General features: G+C 43.5%; 1 protein-coding gene across 1 annotated transcript in view; it reads right to left on the reverse strand.

Moving 5' to 3' along the window:
* LOC111227860 (nuclear factor of activated T-cells, cytoplasmic 1-like) overlaps nucleotides 1-24,573 on the reverse strand; it is a 59,539-nt gene extending 34,966 nt beyond the window's left edge. Inside the window, exons 1-6 of the mRNA XM_022753586.1 lie at nucleotides 24,456-24,573; nucleotides 19,962-21,066; nucleotides 17,882-18,041; nucleotides 8,397-8,599; nucleotides 5,015-5,187; nucleotides 3,905-4,045 (exon numbers count right to left, since the gene is read on the reverse strand). Of these exons, the coding sequence (XP_022609307.1) occupies nucleotides 3,905-4,045; nucleotides 5,015-5,187; nucleotides 8,397-8,599; nucleotides 17,882-18,041; nucleotides 19,962-21,066; nucleotides 24,456-24,573 (1,900 nt within the window). The remainder of the gene's footprint in view (nucleotides 1-3,904; nucleotides 4,046-5,014; nucleotides 5,188-8,396; nucleotides 8,600-17,881; nucleotides 18,042-19,961; nucleotides 21,067-24,455) is intronic.
* Between the last annotated feature and the right edge of the window lie 1,546 nt (nucleotides 24,574-26,119).

The raw sequence follows: 26,119 nt of genomic DNA on the forward strand, positions 1-26,119 counted from the left end.
GGCGAAAAAGAACACATGTAGATTTTAAGAAGGGGCTGCTACATTCCTACTAAGACATGACATCAAAACAACTATCTGCCCTCTGCACTGGTGCAAATAATCTGAATAATGTCACTAAAATCAGCTATCTGCCCTTCACAGATGAATTGCACTGGTGCAGCATGTAACTACTAAAGAGCCCACATTGCATAAAGGTAGATGTCAATGTCTGTTTTGATTGTAAAGTAGGTCTTGGTTCTATATTAATACTGTGAAAGTATCAAAGCGCTCAGTCCACAGAGAAATGCACACAGCCTGTATTCAGAAACTGAGCCTCAAAACAAGCTGTCAGGACTTCTGTAACTTTGTGATGTCACAAGAAGGGAGGCTCAGAGCCTCTCTTCTGATTGGCTCATGACCTGTCGTTACTAGAGCTCCAAAGAGAAGCCTGAGAGAGGAGACTAGATTGATGTGGTTTTTGATCCTTAAAACCACAAATATATCTTCTTATAAATATCAAAACTTCAAATGAAACACAGGAAAAGTATAAAATATGGACCTTTAATTCACTTTTTCAACTCACTCTTAGATGTAGCCAGCTCATTTGACTTTTCCTTTATTTATTCTTAGTTTTACAGTAACCTGTCATCACCTGTCAGATTTGTCCCTGGCAGCTTTTTCACTAATCTCCAATTCAGTTCACTTGATGTTTATCTTTAATTATTTTCTCATATTTAAGACAGTGCCTGTGGCCCTGGTCCTTTAAAACAAGTGTAAACCTTTGTACTAACATGGAGCCCCGATGATTTGCAAGATGTTTTTGGGTGTCTCAGTTGTGATCACTTAACCAGAAACTGTTAATAGGCAAGTCTCTCAAAAAGTGATGTCATAAATTATTCACTCAATGAATTGATGTCTGCTCTCATTATTTTCAAGCAGGCAATTCAAAAGCAGACAGTGGGTTCTGTTTGTGCTAAAAGCTGCCACATCCTTGAGTGTGTGAAAGCGAATGGAAACAATTCAGAATGCATGTATTATGATTTATGGCTATCTCATTTGTGCTAATAGGCCTTTGTGCTGTGTGTGATCTCTCTCTGACTCAACTTGGATTCTTTTGACTGTGTATAATTATTCACACAAGTTGGATTGGGACTCTCGAAAAACCGTCTGTTGCTCCTTAGGATTGTGGAATTTTCTGGAAGGTGTTTATTGGAGTCAATTTTGGAAAGTGAGCAGCCGTCGTGACCTTTGATGGCAACAGCAGTAATGGCTGTCACCGCTGTGGCGAAAGCAGTGATTGGTGTCCTGCCGTACAAAGAGTTTAGGCTGTACGTGTGCATGTGTGTGTCCCCGCTGTGTGTGTAAGCACATGTCTGCGAGTGGTAATTACTGCAGTGCGATGCTCTGTATTTCATGGGTGTATTTAGTCATGAACTTTTCCAGAGGAAAATAAAACCAAAGTTATAGAATGAATCTGTAATATAATTATAATTTTATTGGGGTCTTTTTTTTCCTCATCCCAGTCTGGTCCTTCTAAATCAACAATCAGAGAAATTTTAAGTCTGAGAACCTTCATGAAACAGCAGGATCCTCTGATTAAAATGCCAAAAGACAATATTTTGCAGTATATTTGGGACATAAGTACTTTTCCACACTCATACTTGCACATAGATAGTTGCCATTAGAGAGTGATGTATGTGTTCCTGTGTGTGCATGTGAGCGTGGAGAGTGTAGGTCTATCTGTAATGGGCTTTTTGACTTAGGAGACCCTGGAAGTGGTGGGTCATTAAAGTTTACATAAAAGCAGACTAAGTAGCAGACAGGCAACCTCTCCTTCGATCTCTCTATCTCTCTCTCTCTCTCCTTCTTGACACCACAGAGACGGAAAGCAAACCACTGAAATGTCCGTGGCAGGCACGAGTGTGGGGATCCCGCTAGTGCAGAGCTCCACACAGCCTAATGTCTTTAACGGGTATTGAGGATAGAGGTAAGAAGAGTCGAGGATGATGAGGGAGTGAAAGGAGAGACAAGGAGGAAACGAGGTACCAAAGTAAAGGCAGGGCGGAAGAGAGAGAGAGAGAGGGAGAGAGAGGGGAGGTGAAAGGAGGGAAATACATCCTAGAAGGGGGTCATGAGTCTCAAATAGCAGGAGGTAGAGAGGCAAAAGGTGTTGTGTATGAATGGGCTTTCCTCTCCAGGGGAATCCCCTTCCATGACTAAGTGAAGCCAGGAGGAGGGAGACCCCATATTACCAAGTTCATCCACCCCCCCTTATCCCACCTCTGTTTCCCCCTTAACCCCTGAGGTGGTTAAGTGTAGACTGTTCTAATATAATGTGGCAAGTGTAGAAATTACTCCTTATTGTTTCTATTACTAAGAAAGTCATTTTTAAGAACATTTATAAATTTGGGGGAAACTGAGTCATGATTAAAGCTTGTTTTTCCTTCCCAGCGTTCAAACTCTTTTTGAGTGAGCTTTGTTGAAGCAGTACCGAAGCGTTCAAGCATTTTCTATTGATTCAGGCAATGACTCCAGTAGTTTCCTAACCAGCTGTTGCCTTCTAACTGAGAGGCGAGTCACCCGAATCACCTGACGGCCCACAGGGGACGGTTGGTGCATAAATAGTTGACAAGTAAACAACCGACATGTGATCTGGGACAAGTGGAAAGTGAGTCCCATTGTCCTTTGTGGTGTACATACCTATGATGATGTACATTTTCCATGAAACCCTGGAATATTCTGGTGATCAAATATCGGAATGGTTAATTGTTCTGTTTAAGTTTGCTAATTGTGTCTAACAGCCTGGAAAAGAAGGCAAGTGGGACCATTTAATTAGTATTTACTCCAGTTTATACAATTATGTTTAGAATTTATTTTTTTGTAAGTAATTTATACATTTTGGTTTTTCTTTATTTGGTTTAGTTCTTTATTCTAGTACTCTGGATCTGGCTTGTATGAATTTGTAATGTTTTGTAAACCCATGTGAGATGGATAGATAGTTGTATTTATGACATTATTATAAAAACTAGATTCATTCACTCACTGTCAAATGCAGAGAAGGTAAACTGTCTGTTATGAGGCCTATGTTTTGTCTGTTTTTTAATTTCACTATCCTGATTCATTCTATAAGTCAAAAAAGTGTAGATAATGTGAAGTATTTTTGTGTGTAATATGGGTTTGTGACTACAACCAACACCAGGAAATATAAAAATCTATGATTAATCAATTGGCTTTTATTATCAGAGGTGAGAAACAACCTTTATGTTCCTCCCTCACCCTTTCTCACTTGTTGTTCATCGTCATCATCACCAGTTGTGATTCAACAGACTTCGGAGGTATCACTGTGTTTGACCTTTGCATTGATTTAGTGGGTGCAATCAAGGAAATGATCATTCATGCAAACTTCATCAGTGGTGTTTTGACCATTGCTCCCTCCCACACAGGCAGGAAACGCATGGCCGAAAAATGTGGCCAAAGAAAGGAATAACCTCTTAACCTCGCGTCAGTGAACAACAGCAAGGATGAGTATCCAGCAGAACGGGTGGAAGAGTGAGCTGGAGAAAGTACACGAGACAGTTAAATGTCAAAAACCAAGGGAGTCCAAGGGAGGGAAAGACAGCAAGGGGGAGAGAGAAAGTGAGAGAAAGAGACATTGCACATGCCCTGGTTGTGATTCATCCCTTAACTTGTGGCGAGCACCAGTGAACAGGCAATGGAAATTTCTGCAAATGTAAATACGCTTTGGTTAAAAATATAGTGGCTTAATGCACACCACATGTGGCTCTCTGGCAAGGCCTGCTCTATTTTGACGGGAGGAGAGACTGAGGAAATGCGAGAGAGGCAGAGAGGGAGAGAGACGTTTGAAAGAGATATTAAGAAGGGAAAATTGAGACGCAGTAAACATGGTCTGTTGACTGGAGCTTACCCTGGGCCTTCTCCACGAACACCACCTTTGAGTCAGGGAGGAAGTTAAGACCACTCAGGAGCATCATTTTGCCTCCCGTGGCAGGGTAACTTTCCACACTCTGCTTCTCCACCAAGGGAAGCTCCTGTGCTGAGCGCTGGGCTATTGAAAGGAAACACACACACACACACATTCATTTCAATACAGTGCGTGAGCCCACATAAACTCACTGCTGATCTACATCCACCCCAAGGCCCAGCTCACAGCCAGTAAAACAGCAGTACTTGGTTGGTTAAACAGGCTTATCAACTTTATTATGATGATTTCATGACCCCTCGCCACGGGGTTTTAAGCCAAAAACTGCTCTTTAAATTACATCGAAAAAGGCAGACAGCGGATCCAAACAATATTTTCGTGGTCTGTTGCTTAGTCATAATTTTCCATCAAGAAGCCTACAACCAATCACCTGTCTCTGCTTTCTATAAATGTGGAAATGGAATTGGTGACCAGATTCACAGCCAGAGTCACATATATTAATTATCACATATCTACTTATTTCATCTGTTATCCCATTACATAATCATATAGGAGCTCAGTAAAACACATACAAAAAAAATCTTACCAAAAAAAACAACTCAAATTAACATCCACTTTGGACCATAAACTATAACGCCAGCTCCATCTTACCATGTAACTTTAATTGGCTTCCTTGGGTGCAAATAACATCACACCTATGCACACAAATGAATGACAAAGAAACAGAGGTTTCTTTCAATGCGCTCGTTCATCTGTGCCAAAACTGGGGCTGGCAAATGACCTTTGTGGAACCTGTGCTAATGGGGCAGTCTCACCACAATAACTTGTGCACTCAGTCATAAAATGCGAATTGAGATAGATAACACGTGTGTCTGGCATCATGCACAATGCATCTATTGCCTTGGCAAATTGCTTTGATCATATAAAGCTTATTGGTTGCAGAGGCACTGAATTTGCTCCAGCAAGTAATAAAATAGTAGCTCAGTTTATTGGATTAACAACAATAGATGCCACCTTTTGCTTAAGTGGAAAGCCAAGTGAAAAAGGCATGCCAGTTTGTGACTTTATCCCTGTGCATTGGTGTGTGAGACTTACAGCATTCGATGGGGTTGGAGGCGGTCTGCAGCGACACTGTCCTGCCATTGGGCTGGTTGATGTGCACTCGGAACACCAGCCTCACACGTGTGTTTTTACGTCCGATGTCTGTTTCCCCTTTGCGGAGCTCGATGTCCGAATTACGCAGCTTCAGGATCCCTGCACAATCAATTCTGGGACAGAAGCACGGAAGGGCAACAGTTAACACAATATTTTACATTATACAAGATAAATAGAAAGGTGGAGTTTGTTTTTTTAGTTTTAAGACAGACCTGTATTTTATTACAAAGCAACTGTATTGGGAAAGGAACTCTGCTTTATGTGCTATTACACAACCTATAATCACAAATGATACATAGAACATTTTCTTTAGAAAGGTAAGGACAAAGGGTGAAATAGGCTGATTTGATTATTTGACACTGACTATTTGAGTGCGACACTGAGCAGAGTTGCTGTGCATAAGATCAAGCAGTGAAGTCCCCCGCCGGTGTTACAGATCATGCACTGGAGGTTCACTCTAGCATGACTGTGTCATTATTAATCCAGCTTGTCATCAAAGACAGAGTTGGACATTAATGACTTCACATCACAGTTTTAAAGGGTCACAGTGGTCCAAGAATTAGCAGTTCTCTGGAGGAGTCCTCTGGACCGAACACACACCACGGCTTAACACTATCACACAAGGTCCCATCAGCCGCAGTCAGTATATACAAAGTCATATACCTCATACATTTAGGGCTTAAACCTCTCTTAATCATTGCCACATGTTTTCTACGCTGTCTCTCTTTATTTATTTCATTTCACAATTTGGGAGGTAAAGGGGTGAATTTTCTTTCCCTTTTCTCAGTGGAAAAAAAAAAAGCATTCGTTTTCAGACATGGCCTTTCATGAATTTAAATAAAACTAAAGTGGCTGGTAAAAAAAGTGAAGGAATACAAATGGGATATGGTTTGGCATTTCAATTATTTTACATGGTAGCTATTTGGGCACTCTTCCTGGAACATGGTAAATGTCAGGTTTTATACCGATCCATTTTTTCCCTTGACTTTGGTTTGGACAATTTGAATAAATAAGAAATAAAATAACATGTAATGCTGACTACCCACGGCTTATCAGCCTCACATGACATGTCATACATATAGTTTTAAAATAAACACAAGATGCTGGATGTCATGGATTAGTTTGAAGTCAGTTTCCAGGCCTATACAACCTGAGATGTGGGACAGTTACATTTTCAGCACAGAAATGTTTAGATTAGATGCCAGCCAGTGAGACATGTTCACCAAATTCTTCTTTTCTTTTCTAAATGTTTTTTTTATTTATGATCGTACAGTATGTAGAATTTACTGTAATTTGCAGAAGGTAATATATAACTTTAAATGATGTGTATCAGATGAATTTTCCTAGAAGAGAAAAGAAAGACAGATTGAAACTGTCTTTGACTGCAGTTCTCGACTGTCTGCATCCCACACAGCGAGCGAATGATTGCTGGCATGCGAGCAGCGAGATGGATGCTATGTTATCAAGACGACTGTTTAACAGTTCAGTGGAAAGAGACAGTTACAGGCTTTGCTTCGTCTTTGACCTTTCATATAGTTGGGGAAGAAATACAGAACTTTCACTCCTCCTTCTTTACCATGTGTGCTATTGACAAAGGGAAAAAGAAACTTCCTCTTGAATACTGTATACAATATCATATTCATCCTAAGGGAGACGTTAAGTCAAATGGGGGAAAGGCGTCTCAAAATATGATACAATATAAGGAATACTGTGGTATTGTTGGTTTGCAAGGCAGTGTGAATGTTAAATTCATCCATGCCCAACCAGAGAAGGCCACTGTCCAACAAGGAAACTCCTATGTCCCATAAATATCATTATAATCTCTCTCTCTCTCTCTCTCTCTCTCTCTTGCTCTCTTTCTCCCTCTATCTATCTTTCAATGTATAGAAAGCTGGACATATAGATAGACAGAGAGAGTAAGGAATGATTACAAGATATATATTTTAAAATTTGCAATGGTGAAGGATGAATTTAATGTGCAGCAAGAGGTAATGGCCTTATATAACCTATGTTCATATACAGTGGTTTTATCCATAACACAGAGTTCTGGGCCCGAGTCCAATAATTTCACTGCTCCCTTGTCTGAATGGAGCCCCAGGACAGGAGCCACAGCCTGGACACACTGCAGAGCACAGCCCCTTGGATTACTGCAAGGCTGGGGGGAGGACAGGAGAGGCCAAGCCAGATTTACCTCAGCCTAGCAAACTTGTTTTTAAAAGTAAAACCAAAATTATATTTAGTACTTCTTCTGATTCTAACCCCAGCTTCACAAAGTAAAAGACGTCCGTTAAGTTGAGCTCCAAGACCACCAGAACTAATACTGAGCGGACATCCACCCTAATTAGCAGACAAAACTATCTTACTGTAAAAACAAAAAGTTACTGTGTCACAATAAGCTAGGTTTCATACTTTACTGTCACACAGTCAAAGTTTCCTTTTTGGTCATGGTGCAGGCTGCCACTGCTCTAACAGCTGTTCATTTGGAAACAGGTCTTTTTGATGAAAGACATTTGACATGTCACAGTGGAAAAAAAACACAGGTGAGTATGATAATGGTAATGATACCTGAATACCGTTCAGCTATTTCGTTTGCAGTATCCTGCAATTGTACAGGCTGGCTAAATGTCATGGCTTCCTGCAACACTTTAACAGAACAGAGCCATTGTTAATGTTATTACTAACACCTGGGCTTCTTCTGCTATGACAGTGTCTGCTGTGAAAACCACTTGTGTTTGTTAAAGTTTTACTGAGCATACGTTCAAGTGCAAGACTTAAATTATGCTACCGATTTATGCTTTTTTTTAAATTACTTTCATACACTTTAATGGTCATCAGTTGACATTGTTTTGCTGTTGCTAAATGGCTACTACAATTGCCAGTTTTGTTTGTCATGACTACAGAGTTTTTCATTGCACATTGCAGGCTACAGGGACCGTGGGACTCTCAATGTGTCGTGGCTCTAGGGCGGTTTTTATTTTTTGAGATATCTTTTGTACTTTGGACTTCAGTTTGGGCCCCTGGTCGGACATTTATTTTAAAGCTTCTTGCTGAACTCAGTGTGTCGACACTGAGTATATTTCACCTCCTTAGAAATCATGCATCTCTTGGGGTGAAAGCACTGCGTTTTTTTTATTTAGAAGTGTGCGCTGTATAGTACCTATCATCAGGCATTCTGTTTGTAGACTTAAAGCAAGGAGCAAAGTGCTGAGAGAAAGAAGGGTTTGTGTTTGTGTGTGTATGCTTTAAAGTAATGGTTACCAGAGGAAAATATGGAAAGAAAAAGATGGATAGGTAACTTGTGTGGAGGTCTCAGAGCACTCACATGGCTCTCATGTTGTTTTCAGGCAGCAGAGGGATCTCCAGAATTTTGGTGTTGGATTGCATGACTTCATGGCTGGCGGTGGAGACGGTTTTGCCGGTGATGCGGTGGACCTGGTAGAAGGCATGTGGTCGCAGGAGGCGGTCGTCTGCGGTCCCTATGAACAGCTGCAGGGTGAGCGGCTCGCTTTCCATGTAGCCATAAAGCTGGCGGGAGAACAAAGGGACCCAGGTGAGAGCCAACATCAGGTTTTAAGACCCCCATCTGAGGCAACCCCTCATTTAGTAAATAGAGATTGAATGCACATCGGCTACTGATAGTTAAAGGGGCCTTTAATGATAGCCCTGACATGGTAGAGGGGCTGCGAAAATAAGCCCCTTTTTCTTTGTTTGTTTTTTAGCTGGGTTGGAGACCCTTTTTCTGTGGTCTTTACTGTTCTTTTTTCAGCTAGTTCTACATTCCTTTAGGGGAAGGTGAAGAAAAAAGTTTTTTGATGTCTCTGGGTTTGCCTGAGGTAGGGATCTCCTGGGTACAGAGGTATGGAGGCTGATGGAGAGGCTGGCTCCCCATCACTTCACTGTTCATTAAAATCTCACTGCTGCTATTAAAAAAAAAAAGTGCCTATAGAGAGACAAGCAGTCGACAGAGACTCGCGTGTAAAGTGACCCTTAAAGGGACATAATAAGAAAGGACAATCATCTCAGGTCTGCCTCGAGGTGTAATGCTCACAGTTATCAACGTTTATAAAACTAGTGATTGGTCTGATACCAGCTTCCCTATGAGTTGCATCTGCAGGATGAAACCAAAATCTTCGGTAGACATTAAAACTTTAGTGTCAATAAACTAACCAACACGATGACATTGTGTTGTGTTCAACAAACTACCATTGGACGCAATGTCCAAATTTTCAAATTTTCTGTGATGAGTATCAACATACATTTAGAGTGTAATAACTGTTTCTGTATAGGTGCAGCACTTCAGCAAACTTTATCCCCATGTGATAGGTAATAACACACAAAAAACTGCATTTGGCATGCAGACAGATTCCAGCCCCTTTGCCTTTGGGCAGTTATGAACATGCATTATGATTTCCATTAAAGCTCAGAGACTGTGTCCCACTGTGATGAAAGAGACTCCTGTATCAGAACCACCACTTCAAACAACTACCACTTCCTCTAGCCTCCATTAGCTGCTACTGCTCAACTAATAAAAAGATCAAATCTTTAAAAAAAAAAAAAAAAAAGAGAGAGAGAGAAGAAAAACTCCATGGGCATGCATAGTTTTAAAAGTACTGTTGTCTTTGGGGTCAACAGCACTTCAACTCTGAACTGCCAATTTACATTCAGCATCCCTGGATCATTTTCTGACAATCTCTAAAACAACATAATTTGCTGGTTTGACCAAGTGTGTAATGGCTCAAAAATATGAACATACAGACAGGGTTGCAAATTCCAAAGTGTGGTGAAGGACAACTGATACTTTGTGAGTGATGTCTGACCAGAATAATTTGCCAACCAAATGTGGATTTCTGGTGGAACCGTGTCTTACACTGCGGACCTCCCAGGATATGCTTTCTCTTTACAGTGCAAAGTGGTCGTATGGTCATATGGGTGGATGTTGGTGTGGGCTTAGAAATCTCTCCAAACCTTAAAAAACTGTCAGGAACCTGCAAAATCCATCTGGTATGTAAAAAAAAAAAAAAAAAAAAAAAACTGAGAGGACTAACTTCTCATCAAGTCGACCTCCGTGGATCCACCCACGTGGCTACTCGACCGCATGTGACATTTACTGGGAGGGATCACTTACTCAAGACCAGGGCTCACCGAGTCATGGCCACCAGAAGAATCCCACAAATTGGTCAGTTACCCCAATTTTCTTTGAGCTCCGTCCCAGTGAAAACAGTGGTACCGTCAAATGGAATAAAAGACCCCTGTTGTTTATCTAACAGACTGAGTCATATAACAAAATGCAGACCACATGTAACCTATGACATAATCTGATTAATGGGTTTATAATTACCTTTACGAGGGTGGTCAGGGATGGGGGGTGTGAGGAAGAGGAAGGCTGGTGGAGGACGGGGGAACTACGTCATTAGAAGTCTGTGGAAATTAGTGCTGCAGTGTCATGGACACCTAATGTCTTTGGTTTGAGAACAAATTTGTCTGGATTCTGTATTAAAGTTGTCTGGCCTGATAATAAACATGGAGATTAAACGCCTTTGGTCTGTACTTGATGACAGATATTTTTGGATTTGGGACAAGGCAGAGGATTGTGTTCTTTTTCTTCCCAGTTCCACAATTTTCAGTATTAATTATGTTGAATAATAATAGGCCCTGACTAGTCAGTGTAGCAGAGCATATATCCATATGTCTCAATAAACTACGCACCAGTGGCTATCTGCCTTTGCTTTTTGATTCAGATATCAAGGGAGTGGTGAGGGAGCGGTTACGCTAAGGCTGTCATTCATCTCCCAGTTCCAACCGTCCTATTTTTCTCTTCACCTCCACATAGTGTCTCTAGCAGCTGTCTTGACCTGTGAGCTAGTCACACATGCTAGTCATCAGTGAGTTAGGCCGAGGTCAGGAGCTTCTTGAAGTCTTGGCATCCCAAGGGACCACTTCATCTATGCGGTGATCTCACCAGCAGACCCCGCTCTGCTTGTTATATTTTACTTATGGTGTCACCAGAAGTAATTATCCATAGCCGCACATGCTACCAGTTACTTGTGTATTGACTCTTGAGAGGGCTATAGCGGAGCATGAGGTACAGATCTGAAACACCGGAGCGTTAAATTGCATGACGTTTCCTTATGATTTAATAAAACGCAGGCAGCCACGCTACAAAGCAGTGTCATCTGTCACTTTTGCCTCGGTAGACTTCTTTGGATTTCTCAGTGACCTCCAACCATTACCTCAGCCGCCACGTGGCTGTAAGGGGGCCCGCAAGAGAGGCAAGAAGGAGGGAGGGAAGTGGAGGGGGGTGTCTTTATCCCTTCACTAGTCTTGCGGTAGCGCACAATGACGGTGGCGTCCTCACTCAAAGCCGTAGTGACCTCATGGAGGACAGGAAGTGATTAATGAGGTCAGGTAGTCCTCTTGGTGACGCTGGCCTTCCCAGCAGCGGAGGAAGGCAGTCTAGTCCCCCCTGGGCGACCTCCCTCGATTCCTTTACCATATGTGCTCCCCTGACCCTCTCCCTAAGGCGCCCCCCCCCCCCTCCCCCCCTCTTTGCTTCTGCTAAACTCCTGTGATGCTCACTCAAATGCACACCACAAGCAGAGCACAAAACTTACTTCTTCATTTTATTCTCAAAGGGGAAATAAGTTGGGGGGAAAAAGTCGAGATAGTGTCGTAAACTTTAAGTGTGGGCCTACGACAGAGGCTTCACACACACCTGTGACCTCAGCTTTGTATTTGTGTCTGACGCTGCCTGCGCGGTTGGACCACGGAGCCGCTAATTTTGAACAGATGAGCTTCTCGTGCTGTAACTGCAGCCTATCTGGCACACGTACTGTGTATTTATTTTGAGATAATCTAAACGGAGTTTGAATCTAGCCTTGATTTGCAGCTGTTTCAGGGTGCCAACTTCTGCCACTGTGTCAGCTAGATCCATTTACACCTCCCACCACAAGCCACTGGTGCACAAGCCATTTTTTGATAGCTGAGGCTCAAATAAACATTGTGGATATGGCAGCTGATGCATTAATTGTGTAATTGTATGCAGCTGTATTGTCTGGGTCAGTTGTGATGATGTGGGGGGGTGGGGGGTGGGGGGGGGTCGAGCTAAAAAGAGAGAGGAAGGGTGCATCCCAACCACTCTCCACCATTCATCTTCCATGCTCGCCTTTGGACCATTGCAGATCCATCATCGGTACAGAAAATTTCACTCAGTCATTCTCTCATTTGCTTCAATTAGGGACGCACATTCAGTTGTGCAGTTATAATGAAATTATATATATATATATTCATAACACATTTTATCCCTCAGTCTCTTCAGTAATACTGACATTCTTCATGCTGCCTGCACCTGGCTTCAATAGTTCAAAGAAAGGATTTGAGCATGTACTGTTTGATAATTACTTGCTGGTAAATTAGATGTGTCTGGCCTGGCTAGAAATTGAGTGTGAATACACTCCACAGGCCTGCACTGGGCTGCCTTCTTTCCCTCTGCAGTGATTTCATCACTGCCTGGAGAAATGTCATGACTCGTAGAAGTCCACGTGGCGCAGAGAATTGGAGAGGGGAGAAGGAGAAGACGACTGGAAGCAGCAGAGGAGAGGAAGGGGGAGGGGGGGGGGCTGAAGCAGGGGAGGAGAACTACAACAGCAGATTCAGGCTTTTTCCCATTATCACGCTCCCCTCTTTCTGTCAAGTGCTGACAGTCACACAGCCAGCCTTGCTGTACCCAATTAAATGTACAACTCATCCAAGTTGTCTCTCCTTCCAGACTTTACTCCATCACCCCCCCTGCCCTGCTCATGTCTCCAGTCGCTCATATTGAATGCATAAGGCAACATATGCAATCCTTTAATGCGCAGCGTTTCCATGGCTCCAAATGCTACTCCTTTTATAAGCAACCAAACAGCTATATCCCTCAAAGTTTTTGTTGAACTGAGTACTTTGGTGTTATGTCATTGAGGGCATAGTTTCAAGCACTAGCCCATGTCTAGACCAGCGAGGGTCCAAATTCCATATAAAAAAGAATGGCTTTGTTACCAGCACGGTCTGCCATAAGAAATATCATCCAAACCTACAGAGAATTTGAGTAAGATGATGCACGGACAAATTCTGTACCCCCCGATAGTACGACTGCCACCAGTGTCTTACCTCATAAATCTGTGGGCTGTCTGGTTATTACCTCAAACTAGTGAAAACGATGCGCATTTCGCTCCGTTTTTCCACTTGTTATTAACTGGTAATTAGTGGTAGCCCAATACCAGTGTAAGGGAAGCCCCGCAGATGGAGAACCACAATTTAAGAGTGGCATAAATACCCCTTTGGGCAACGAATAATAGCCCTGACTAAGCTCTAACAGCACTACGGGGTACACCGAGCCTTTTGAATCTCAAACAAGAGGCGGCAGTAGATTTAATGAGCAATTAGCAGCTACAGTATAGGGTGCTGTAGATCAGGGCTTTTCTTTGAGACATTACGCAGCCGGATCCCAAGGTGAAACTGCACATGCGGAGAACCGAGCACATGTTCACCGCCGTCTTTTTATGTCACTGTGGCGGGAAACATGCGAATTTGACGTGCATTACATACAGTTGCAGGGGAACGGAGATGGGTATTAAGTCACGCACACATTAATGGGGATGATGGCCACATCCTGCTGAAATTACAACCGTGTCTGTTGCTGCTTTAGACTTAATGAGAGAGTGGGTGAGAGAGTGTGTGTATGTATGAGGGGGTAAACCCTATAGGCCAGTCATTATCCCATATGAACTGGCCATATGCATGACTGCGCTGCGTGCTGGGTGATAGGTTTAATACTCCACAGGTGTTGTTGTCTGCTGTTACCAAAGGGCCTGGCGGATGTCTGTGTGCTTCCTGACTGAGTTTGAACCCAAAAGCCCTTGCAACATCTTCATCTGAACCCACATATCAGATCAAAGACGGGTCACGTCCTCTGTAGCTATATTCTCAATGAAGAGATTTCGGCGTGATTCCACTTTTTTTCCCCACTGTTCTCCTGTGGAAAAAGCCATCAATCATTGTCACGGCAGTCTTCTGAGTGAAGTTAGACCAGGTTGCTTGGTTTTCCTGAGCACAGCTACGAAAATCATCCTGTAGACGTTTTGGCATAGCTGTGGTGAGAGAGGGGAGCGTCTGGAGCAGTGTGAGAGGAGCCGATAGAGTACCCTCGATCCCCTTAATGGCGCTGTGGTCTGCTGCAGTAAATAAAGTGGAAAAGCAGCCACGGGGGTCACAAAGTGGACCAATCGTGAGAGAGGAAGTTAAAAGGCTGCGGATGTGGAGGAGGGGACGGAGGGATGGAGTACGGGTCCAGAATAAATGAATGAGATTTGGAACAGGAAGTGCGGATAGCCGGTGCAAGCTGCAGAAGGGTAATGAGTCGAGGTAACCCGTAATCTAGAGGTTTTCGCTGGTGTGCGGCCGGAGTTAAACCACTCCATTCTCCCCACGCACCCATCCCACAAGCTCGCCATCCTGCGCTGAATGTGTTGTGGTTGATCTGCTGCAGCTTAGGATGATGTCAGACCTTAGAGATGCTAAACTTTACTGTGTGTATATCAGGGAAACACCTTGTTACTGGATAGCAAGACAGCAGCAGTAAATGAGCAGGTGAGTATTTTGGTTTAACTATCTGTCAGTTGCTGGCTCTCTGGGGGGGGGCACGGTAAGGTATAGAAACAGTGTATCCCTTCCTGTTTTTCATCTTGCTGTTTCCTCATCCAGTGCTGCTTTCCAACACACATGTCACCATCACTCACCGCGCGTGTGTCTGATCACCCATGAGCTAAAAAAACAATAGAGCTGTGGATGACTGGGCTTCAGCCGAGGGAGGCCTGCTGCTGCGGGTTTGGGAGATGGTTGAAGGATGAATGGTTCACATGGAGCGACATCCTCAGGCCCCCCCCAGGGGGTGGGGGGTGGGGGGGGCAGGCACCGGTGCGTGGAAAGAGGAGGTGGCGTCTGATGGGCGCTGGGATTCTGACTATTATCCACCATCACCCCCCCACCACAACACCGCCCCCCCACCACCACCACCATGCTCAGCCAACCTCAGGGCCACCCAGGCCCTAATCAGCAGGATACAGAGCATCTCCAGGGGCAGCTGAGCCAAGCCCCAGCTGCCTGGTGACTCCCTCCTGCCCCTTCTCTCTCTTTCTCTCTACTCGATCCAGTATTAAGCACAAACACACACGCACGCACACACACACACACACACACACACACACACACACACACACACACACACACACACACACACACAGACACTTCCTTAGCTGCTTCCTACACCCGTGCCCTAGTGTCATTATTGACTCATTCTCCTTGACTGCACCTCACCCATCCAGCGCCTGCCACTCATTACCACAGGGCACTGGGGACTACAGCATGCCCTATCCTCCAAGATTACAACAACACAATTTCACACAACTCTACAGCAGAGACTAAGACAGTGATAAAGATTAAGACACCCATATGTAGAGAAACCCTGTGCTCGAACTGTGCAAAAACTCTCTGAAGACACAAGACACTCTCTTGTCCTATATTTTACCCTCTAGCATGTACACATGATTGCCTAATCCTTATAGATTTATCTTTCTGCCAACTGCTATGCTTCCAGTGTTGTCCTTGTTATGAGACCCTCCAGATATCCCAATCGACTACAAATGCAATATCAGAAGCATAAATCACTCCACACCCAAAAAGTAAGAGTAAAATGTAAGCTATGCTCATCTGGGGGGGGGGGTGATGGTAAAGCAGCTGTCATCATATTTTCTCCATGACTACTACTCATTAATAATTTCTTCACATACACAGTAAGACTTTAAAACATCCCCGCAAAGCAATAAATTGGTGCCTGTGTAGTATGAAATAAACAACCCAAGTCATCACTCTAAATGTGTGTATTGCAAAGACACTGACGCTGACTCATGACTTCTCACCCCCACCCCACCCCCCCACCCCCCACCCAAGTGAGTCATAAAATGGCATAAACTAAATCAAGATCAGTCTCACCTGCCGCAGCTGTGCATGGCAGGCCGAATCTGGGAGGTGCCAGGGTAAAATGTTGATTCACTCGCATCATGTTGGTATACAAAGGTTTGAAATGAAGGGGAATAATTACCTGTATTTACAGAGAAAACCTGAGGGTTGACAGGCCTGTTTATAGCACCACATAGGCCAACAGCTGTCAAGTGTGTTTGACATTGAGCAGACCGGGATGTGTTGACAACATCTATTTACAAAACAGCTGTGGCGCTAACAACGTCTAATGTTAAGTGTGCAACAAGGATAGACCACCAACCTGAGCCTGTGCTGCCCCAAAAGAAATGTTTTCTCTGGCTGCGTGATGAATAGAATTCTTAATTTGCAATCTAAAACATTTAAATCTATTCTTTAACAAAGCTATAACCAATGAATGCCCTGTCATTACTGGGTTAAATACAGTGTTAGTTTGAATTGAAGGCAAATTGACCCACAACCCTGAGGACACACACACACGTCGCTAAATCCCCACCTTAAGTAAACTAAGATGTCAGCACAGTGCGATGACAGTGTAGCAGAGAAAGGAGCTCTGTGCTGTGCTGCTGGTGAGACTGACGTGTGCTCTTTAAGTGTTCGCCAAGTACAATAGTGAGAGGCGATGTTCCTGCTCTATACTAATTGAGTCAGCATGCACTGCTGCTGGTCAGAGCGACCTTTTGCAGCAGTAGATTGACTCCCGGCTTCAGGGAACATTAATAACATAGCATACAAGCACATACAGAAACATAGACTGCGGTTTGGATATACTGCACTGCTGCTGCCAGAAGTTACAAACAAGACCAGGTCAAAACCTACACATATATATATATAATAATATATAATAATATATAGTAATAGTAATATATATATAAAGGAAAAATGTTGTGGAACTGCTGTAATCAACTACTTTCAATAGAAAGTACCTAAAGCCTACTTCAACAGTCGCTAAATGTCGCTAGATAACGAAATAAACGAATTAGCATTTCCATGACATTATTGCGTCGTATTTGCATTCCGCCAAGTATCAGCCAGTCTCCGCCTTTTATCTGTTTGCTTCTCTCTCTTGCCACTCTCTGAGCTCACAATACAGTATATGTTATTATTAACACTACATGTTAACCAGCAGTCACTTCCAAGCCGGTCAGCTGAATGAGAGGCATAGAGAGGTGTGCATGCGGAGGGAAACCCTGATCCAATGGTCGCCACATCCTTATTTGAAAATAAAGGCGCTAAAGAGGTTTGAAAAATTGGTACATGTATCGTCAAATGCACTAAGTTGGCAACACTGCCTGTAAATGACATAATAATAATTGCAGCACTTCATAGTGAAGGAGCAGTGGCCAATGAGGAAACTCCAACCAATGGCCAAACTAATGGTGTAACTTCATCACTTAGTCAGTCAGTCTGTCACAGACACAAATAGCTTTTTCTAGGGCCAGTGGTCTTTTAAAATCTAGAGATCCAGCTCGACAAGGTTCCAACAATAAATTCAAATCTGATTTTAAGAATCACTGACAAAAAATTGACATAAATTTCATAGCTGTGCCGACTTTGCTCTATGACTACAAGCTGTCATAAAGTCTGCACCAGCCAAACATCCACGTCACGAGCTTGTTGTTGGCCAGAAAAAAATAGCCGTTAATCAGCCCACACTTGTCTGCTTGGTACTACTTATGCTGTAAGGACAGCAAATTATTACACAGTTTAAACACACAAAGCCAACCTTGATTCAGTAAACAGTTGCTCTCTGCGCATATAATGCTGGTGACGTACCTGTACAACAGGGTGTCCTCCGGAGAGCGCCTTCACGGCCCCTCGGCTGCCTTCAGTCTCATAGTGGGCCCTGTGGTGGGACTTTGGCTGCACCTCAATCTGAAGGTTGTAAGGGCCAGAGCAGGACGGAAGCTGCCAGTCAAGAGCTGGCAGGGATGGGCTGGAATAACATGACACATTGCTTGTTATTAGGATAAAGTAACGTTATACAAAATATCAGCTGTTTTTTTACTGGGCCAGTGACTGACATAATAGTGAATTAACTTCTATCTAGTCCATGAAAGATTTACAATTCTAGTTATCTTTCCTGAAAAACAGGAAGTTGCTTGTTTCACATTTCCAGTTTTCTTGTAATTTAGGAGAATGATTGTCCTTTCCTTCTTTTTTCTTTGTTTTGATTTGATTTGCCAGAGCAGGAACTGTGAGGTTGCCGTTTTTCCACGGTTCAATAACTGCCAAGGAAGTGCAAATCAAAAAGTCCTAAACTTGCTTTAAATTAGCTTCAAAATTAGGACACTTAAGTGTAATCCAACTAGCTTGATCCTTCTCCATTTCATCATGGTCTATAATCTAATCAATTGAAGTCATTCACTGACGTGTGTAATTCCTTGGGTCTGGGTAATAATTAGAGTCCCTTTTTTTTTTTTACAAAAAAAAATAAATAAATGAGAGTCAAATGTGCCCTGGTTAGAGAGCAGTGTGTTTTTTATTATGGTGTGACAGGTGGAAACAGACATGCAGAGTTAAGAAAGTGACAGCGGGAGTAAAGACATTTCTAGGGCACAAAAACAAATTTCACACCAACTGGCAACCAGCCTGTCCTTTGATACAATTATTATGCATTCCATATTGATAACTGTAAAATTATAAAACACAACCACACTAATGCTGCAGACAATGGAGTTATACAGTGGAATAAGGTCAGCAGCACACCCTGCCTTGGAGCATATCTCTTTCTCAGAGCTACAGCTGGCCTCCCTTAACATCATTGTTCAGATGCAGAGCCAGAGCTTCCCATGTGAACACCGTGGAGATATCTAAACCAAAACAAACATGTGCAAGACAATATTTCTCTGTGCCGGATGCCTGGTAAACGCAAACCCCTGACCTGAAGGGTGGCTCAACTGAAACCAATCTCTGGCATCTTTGTGGAACTTGCAGGCTGTTTGTTGACCCAAAACGAACTGATTTCCCCCTGCAGGGCTTTATCTGCCCAGTCGGTGCATGACATCACGTTAGCTCCACAGAAAGAGATGGGCTGATGGCGCGGCGGACCAGAGCGGCAAGCTGCCTGATTAACTCACAGACTGCTTCCCCTTCAGCTAGACCTGTCACCATTACTTCCTGTTGCTCACTATCTTAATCAAACACTTGATTTCCGACAGGAAAGAGTGTCATTGGCTTGGAAAAAATGTTACAAGGTACACATTTGAAATCGAAAAAACTTACCTTGTTCAAAAGTAAAAAATCAATGACATAGCTGAGTGCATGCATATACGTGTGTATGTGTGTGTGTGTGTGTGTGTGTCTGTACGTGTATGTTTGTGTGTAGGTTGCTTTAGCAACAGTGGCACACACACACACACACAGACATACACATGCTAGGCAACTCCTCCCTGTGAAATATGATTTATGAAATAGTTTTGATCTTCAAAGAGAACTCTTTTGGAAGTGAAGAGCATGCAACTTTTGGATTTCTGCCTTTTGATATGGCCTTTGAAGATTAAAAACTAAAACAATCTTGTCCTTGCAATGAATAAATTACGCTAAATGTGGAAACGAAAAGACAACAACGGAACACAGTGGTGGCGCTACTGGATGAATTGTCATTCCTTTGCTGGGAAAAAGTAGTCCTTAGGCAGAACGTTAGAAACCATAAATCTGTCTAAATAAGTAAACGCTTGTTTTCGCTTCATTGTCTTGGCACTGCAATTTAGAGGCAAGACTGCGGGTTGGGTTTTACACTGACTGGTTCAATCATCTTTGAAATCACAAGTGCTTCATCTTGTGGATTTTTGTGATTAACTTTGGTACAGAACGACTTAGTTTATTCAACAGATGCCAAAGCAGTGTCACCTACCTGAGGTAAGGCTTGGGTTTAGACCAGGAGTATGGGTGCTGGGGCACATCCAGGAACCCTCCACAGTAGTTCTCCTTCTTGAGGGCCAATCGGGAGGGGTAGTCCTCATGGCAGAGCTCCCCATCGGGACCCAGCTCCTCGCCACCCGGCTCCACCTTCAGGCTCATGGAGGGTGAGTGGTCAAGCATTGTCTTCCGTGTCTTGATCGGGATTCCCTCCCCCATGTCTATCACTCCGTCTGTGGTCAGAGCGTTGATGGCGGCCACGATGGCAGAGTTGGTGTACTGGTTGGTGTTGGCGAGCCAGTTCTCATCTGTGACGCTGACCCTTGGGGAGCCATGCGGAGAGGGGATAGGAGACTGGTTGGGTGAGCAGGATGTCTGACGGTAGGGGGCACCGTTGAAGCTGTACTTTCTCTTGCCCACCCCACCACCTCCGCCGTTGCCTCCACCGCCTCCACTGCAGGAAGGGGAGTTAGGCCTGGAGCCACGGGGTTGAGCCGGCCATCCTTCCTCAGCCATGGCTCCTATCTGAGGGGAGGTGGAGGGCGAGTGGTGAGGGGAGCCTGCTGGGCCGCCGGCATGTGGGCAGGACAGAAGTGAGGACGAGCCTCTGGGAGACACGCATGGAGACTGCCAAGGCGAGTTCTGTGGGGAGTTGTCGTAGTTGTAGAAGCCGGACTCATAGGAGGACGCCTCAGAGTTGCAGCTGCGTGACGAGATGCTGCTCGCAGGGCTGAGGCAACTGGGGTCACGGTAGCCGTCTGCGTTGGGCAGCGTCAGCGTGACGATGGAGTTAACGCCTCGTTTGATGATGTGGTCCTCGCTGCTGCTCTCTTCCACCTCATCCTCGGGGTACTGGCTGTAGGCAGTGATCTCAATACGGGGGCTTTCCAAGGCTGGAGCCCCATTGGGTCTCAGGCCGTGGGGCAGGTAATAGCCTGATGCTGCATGGTTATCATTCTGGAGACTGTAGCCTGTCTGGTGGCAAGAAGAAACTGAGATGACTGGGCTGGTCTGTAAGGTGTGGTACTGGTTGGCCAGACAGGGGTTTCCCATGCCCAGTGGAAGGGACAGGCTGACATTTGGTGTGTAGCTGTATGCATCTGGAAAAAAAAAGAAAGAAATATATTTTAACTGTGGAGAAGTATAGTGCATGACATTATGGTGGTAATTAACTGTGATTACATTTTAGAACAATACCCCTACACAACTCTCAGCAACATGTCTTGCAGCGACTTACTGCCTCCTTTCCTTATAAACATCTGGATAAGCTTAGCAATCATCTCAAAGCGGTTACTGTATGTGGTTGCTGTGCAGTCGCAAGTTGCACAGCCACTCTGTTTGTTTGATCAGTTCATCTAAGGCTCTATTTGGCACATCCTGCTGTCATATGTACTCTACAGGAATTCCTCCAGCAGCGCTGATGGATGCTTTATTTGATTGATTGCATCACTCACTGAGTGAATTAGGCCCTCCCCTGTGGAAAACTGACAGCACTCTCGCATCGCTCTGAGCTTCTGATTAAGACAAAGAGAGTTTGCTGCAGTGTTAAACACAGATGCACCGTGGCACACACATACACACACACACACAAACACACACAAAGAGCACGCACAAGCTAGCACAAAAGGAAATCATAGGCAGACAAGTGCAGTGACACACAAGCACAGTCAGTGGGAGCACATAGAGCCTGGCAGGTATGCTGCTTCAGTTAGCCTCGTAGCAGCTGGCTGCTGTGTCAACAGTTGTAAAACTCACGTCTGGCTTTTATTGATAATGTCAATGAGTATAAAAGTAGTCACAGAATGAATACCATTCAGTCAGAAACCCAGTGAAGGGCATTCCCCTTGATGCAGCGTGCTATATTTGTTAACCACAATGCTGCGCATCACATGAAGTGATGAATCTGTCACACACCGCATAATATATGGGCAGGCAAGCTAAAATTAGTTTATGAGATTCTATTTTCAGAGGTGATTATGCGATATGCATCAGACAAGTTCAGCACACAACAAGTGAGGCCTCGGATTTTTTTATAAACAACCAGGAGATAATATCAAGTGCCAGATCTTGCTTTTAAGAATTGAGTGACTTCCTCTGTTTGGCTAACAGAATGCTAGACGTCAGACCCTTTCATAACCTTTTCACTCCAAAAAAAAAAAACACTCACTTCAGTCATTTTCCTCATGATCCAAGAATACAAAAAAGTACCCACCTCTCTCAGGTTCATGCTGGACACCTCGGCTGTGATCAAACACATAGCTGAAATCAACCTCTTGCTGTTTATTCTGGAAACTCATCTCCACCCCAGTGATTATACACTGAGTTTCAACATAAAAACTAGTATGCCTTCAGCTCATTCTCCTCTGATGCCTCTCTCCTCTGGTGTACCTTCTTCAAGTGCTGAACAGATGATAATCTCCTGCCCACTCCACCCGTCGTGACACACCCCTTTACTTCAAGCCTGACTGACTTTGCTTAGAGTTGCAGCTGTTTTTTTTTTTTTTTTTTTTTCCTTTTGAACATGTGTGTGATCAGTGCACCACACCGCAACATACTTCACTTCTTCAAACACCCACTCAAACACACTGGAGCTTTCACTCTTGTGCTGCTGCATGATCTTGAAACTTTGGGCTTTTCCTGGTTGCACACACACACACGTCATGACTGCTGAACTAACAAAAACTACACCAGATCATAATTTGTGGGATAAAACAAATGAAAGAAAAATAAAAATGACTCACTCTTGCACTCAAGGCAATGCTTATACAATTGTTTGCACTGGGTTCAAACTGCGGTGTAAGCAGAGTTAATTTGAAAACACTGGCTATCACACAGATTATAGCGTGCTCTTTCTGTCCTCCACAATTTTTCTCAATTATGCTATCACGATCAAAACACTCTCTTCCCCACAACCAAACCAGCATGACTAAAGAATGGATGGGTTTATCCACGGGGATTGTGGTCTAGGCTGGGCTCAGACTGACGGGACCTCAGGGAGAGATAGGTGGTCGCCCACAGAAGTCATCTGCAGCCTGTGGAACTAAGAACCCTGGGGCCACTTATTGCACATGGCTGACTTCGGGCTATGGCAAAACACCAGTAGAGTGTGTGTGTATGTGTGTGTGTGTGCCTGTGTGTGCTGGTGTGTCTATGTGCCTGAGTTTATGTGTGATAATAAAGCAGCTCTCGGCATAGTGCTGAAGCTGTGTGTGGTTAAGCATGTCTCCTTGTCAAGCAAGTTACCCGGCATCCCTGAATGCACACATCACAGCTTTCTCTCTCTCTCTCTCTCTCTCTCTCTCTCTCTCTCTCTCTCTCTCTCTCTCTCTCTCTCTCTCTCTCTCTCTCTCTCTCTCTCTCTCTCTCTCTCTCTCTCTCTCTCTCTCTCTCTCTCTCTCTCTCTCTCTCTCACACTCACACACACACACACACACACTCACACTCAAACACACGTCTGTTACCAATTATAAGGCTAAGACTGAGGGACTGAAATGAATAATAATACAGCCCGCACCCGACTGTCTGTAACCTCAAAGACAAAATGAAATTCTCAAAATCCACAAAAAGCCCATGACTTCAGCACTGGAAGACAAACTATCAATGACTTCTGATGGACCAAATCACATTTTACTACCATAAAAAGCTGAATCAAAGAACTTAAAAAAAAAAAAAGAAACTTCCTTTTAATGGCAAACCCAGGATGAACCATCCTCTGTGCCGAAGTGTCTCTATGCAAATCAGAGAATCCTTAGCAGCTCCTGAGGGCTGCTCTATAGTCGACCCCTGACCTCTGACCTCTCTCAGTGCATTGGGAGATTTGACAACCCGCCTCCTTTTTAACATCATAAATTTCACATGAATCTTTTCTCTTATCAAGTTGAGCAGCGGCAGTGTAACCCCATCAACATTCATTACACATGATGAGAAGCACCTGCAAAGGACAGCTGGAGACACCTAATGGTGTGGATGTAAAAATGGCTGCACTCACACAATTTACAGCTGATTTGATCCCCCATGCTGAGCAACAAATTTAAGTATAAAAGTGGACACAATTTATGTGGTGACATCTTTACAAATATCTCACATTAAATGAGTATTTATAGATTATTAAGGAAAATGTTTATGGTTTTAACCTTTAATAAATAGAAATCATTTATCAAAGTGACCAAATAATAATATATTGTCAGTCACTCAACAGTTAGGCTACTCAAGTTTGTACCCAGATATTTACAGGTGTGTTTATTTAATTATTTATCTACATGCATTGATCTTGCAGTAGAGTAGCAGATTATAGGCTACGGCCGTAATATCTGCTCAACTAATGCTTGGCATAGACTTCACTGGGGTGCACAAGCTCCCTATCAGTTTGCATTAGCCGCAGCACGTTATGGCAACACATCTTTAAATCAAATGAGCACAGCAAAGACAGCAAGTTCGTATGTGAGCGCCTGTTCAAGCATTCAGTCGGACTTGAAGCGTTATATTTTACCTTCCTCTGCAGACTTCATGTTGGCGAGTGAGGTGAGAAGCTGGAGTCCCCGCTCCTTAGCGACTGTTGCTCCAAAGCTGAACTTGGATTTGACGCTCAGGCAGAAGGTATCCTGCATTCAACAAGCGATGCGCAACTTTTTTCTTTTTTTTTTTTTTTTTTCCGGTTGTGAAGACTGTAAAAAGCAAACACCTTCAGCGACGGTAGTATTGCAAGAGTTGGTTTCACTTCATACACAATTAAATAAAAGCATAGCTCGCAAAGAATTTCACGAAAAAAGCGCGTGCACAAGTTGGGAGCACACCGCGGTGGACCGCGCGCTCCAGATGGACGGGGATAAATATTGTAGGCTACTGTAATGGATCTGGAGAGCGGCGCAGGTAGGAGCTGTTGATGGGACCGCGGGTGAGGTGAGTTTGGCTCTCTTCAGCTCAGTGAAGGTTTTCAAGAGTCTCCCCAGGTCGATGACGCAGCGCGGTTTGTCAGAGGGGCCGGCTCCGGTGCTTTTAAAGCTGGAAAACACCCTCCGTCCTTCCGTTAGTGCGCCGCCCATCCAGGGATGACGCGGCCGGCTCCTGCAACCTCCTGGACCGCCTGATGATGTCTTCCACCCTGGGATCCCATCGGAGGAGGTGGGAGGTGTGCGAGATACGCGTGTGAGTGTACACACACACACACACACACATTCACACACAGAGGGAGAGTGAGAGAGACCTTACCACAAAGTCAAGTTTATTTCTAAGGTCCTAAGTTTGAATCCTTTTTTTCATTGATTTGTGACATAATTCTCTGTATTTGTCAAATTGCAACTGATATTGTCACTAAAACTGTCCATAACACCTAATACTAATATTCACTCTTAGATTCAAATTGTATTTAAGTTCTAAAGTAACTTATAAAAGTTACAATAGTTACAAAATGGAACTAAGTTATTAATCGAACATGTATTTATTAATTATATTATATATTTATTATATGTATTTATTATAATATATATATTTCTACCTTAAATTCATTGAAATAATTGCCAGTTTATTCTTCTTTGGATTATCCAGGTGCCTTATCTTTGTGGCCTGAATTCTTATAATAAAGTCTATTTAAAAAAGCAATCTCAGGGAAATGTCCCCTTACTTGCTGTTCTGTAGATTTTGACTGTTGTTGTGTTATTTTAGATTAGAGTCACATTTTTCTGTCTTAATGATTTAAATTTTGACACTAAATTGAAATTTTATGAATGATATTATATGTGTTAAGTGTTATTCTGAACTTGTTTCTCCTAGATGGTAGTGCCTCCACAGGATTACCAATAAAGCGGATGAATGATTCCAGTATTATTGGTAGTTTGCCTGCTATTTAAACTCATAATTCAGTGGCAGCGACTGTATATTATTGGGATTGATGTAATGAATATACATTTTCCACGTGTTTTTGTGCAGCTGTCCCTGACCTTTGACTTCCCTAGAGGACGGGGAGGAAGAGGGGCGTCTCCTACACGAACAACAAGGTATCATATTGCAGCACATCTACTGATATAACTATAATGGCCTTCCTCGTTAACATTGTTATTATACGATCATTAACGTTACTCAAACATTCAACCCATTCCCCATGATTAAAATCCGAACTCGAATGCTATCAAGTTTCACTTCCAAATGTGTTTTCCT

This window comes from Seriola dumerili, unplaced genomic scaffold (genome assembly GCF_002260705.1).
Source record: "Seriola dumerili isolate Sdu_G_001 unplaced genomic scaffold, Sdu_1.0 BDQW01000191.1, whole genome shotgun sequence".
Classification (NCBI taxonomy): Eukaryota; Metazoa; Chordata; class Actinopteri; order Carangiformes; family Carangidae; genus Seriola; species Seriola dumerili.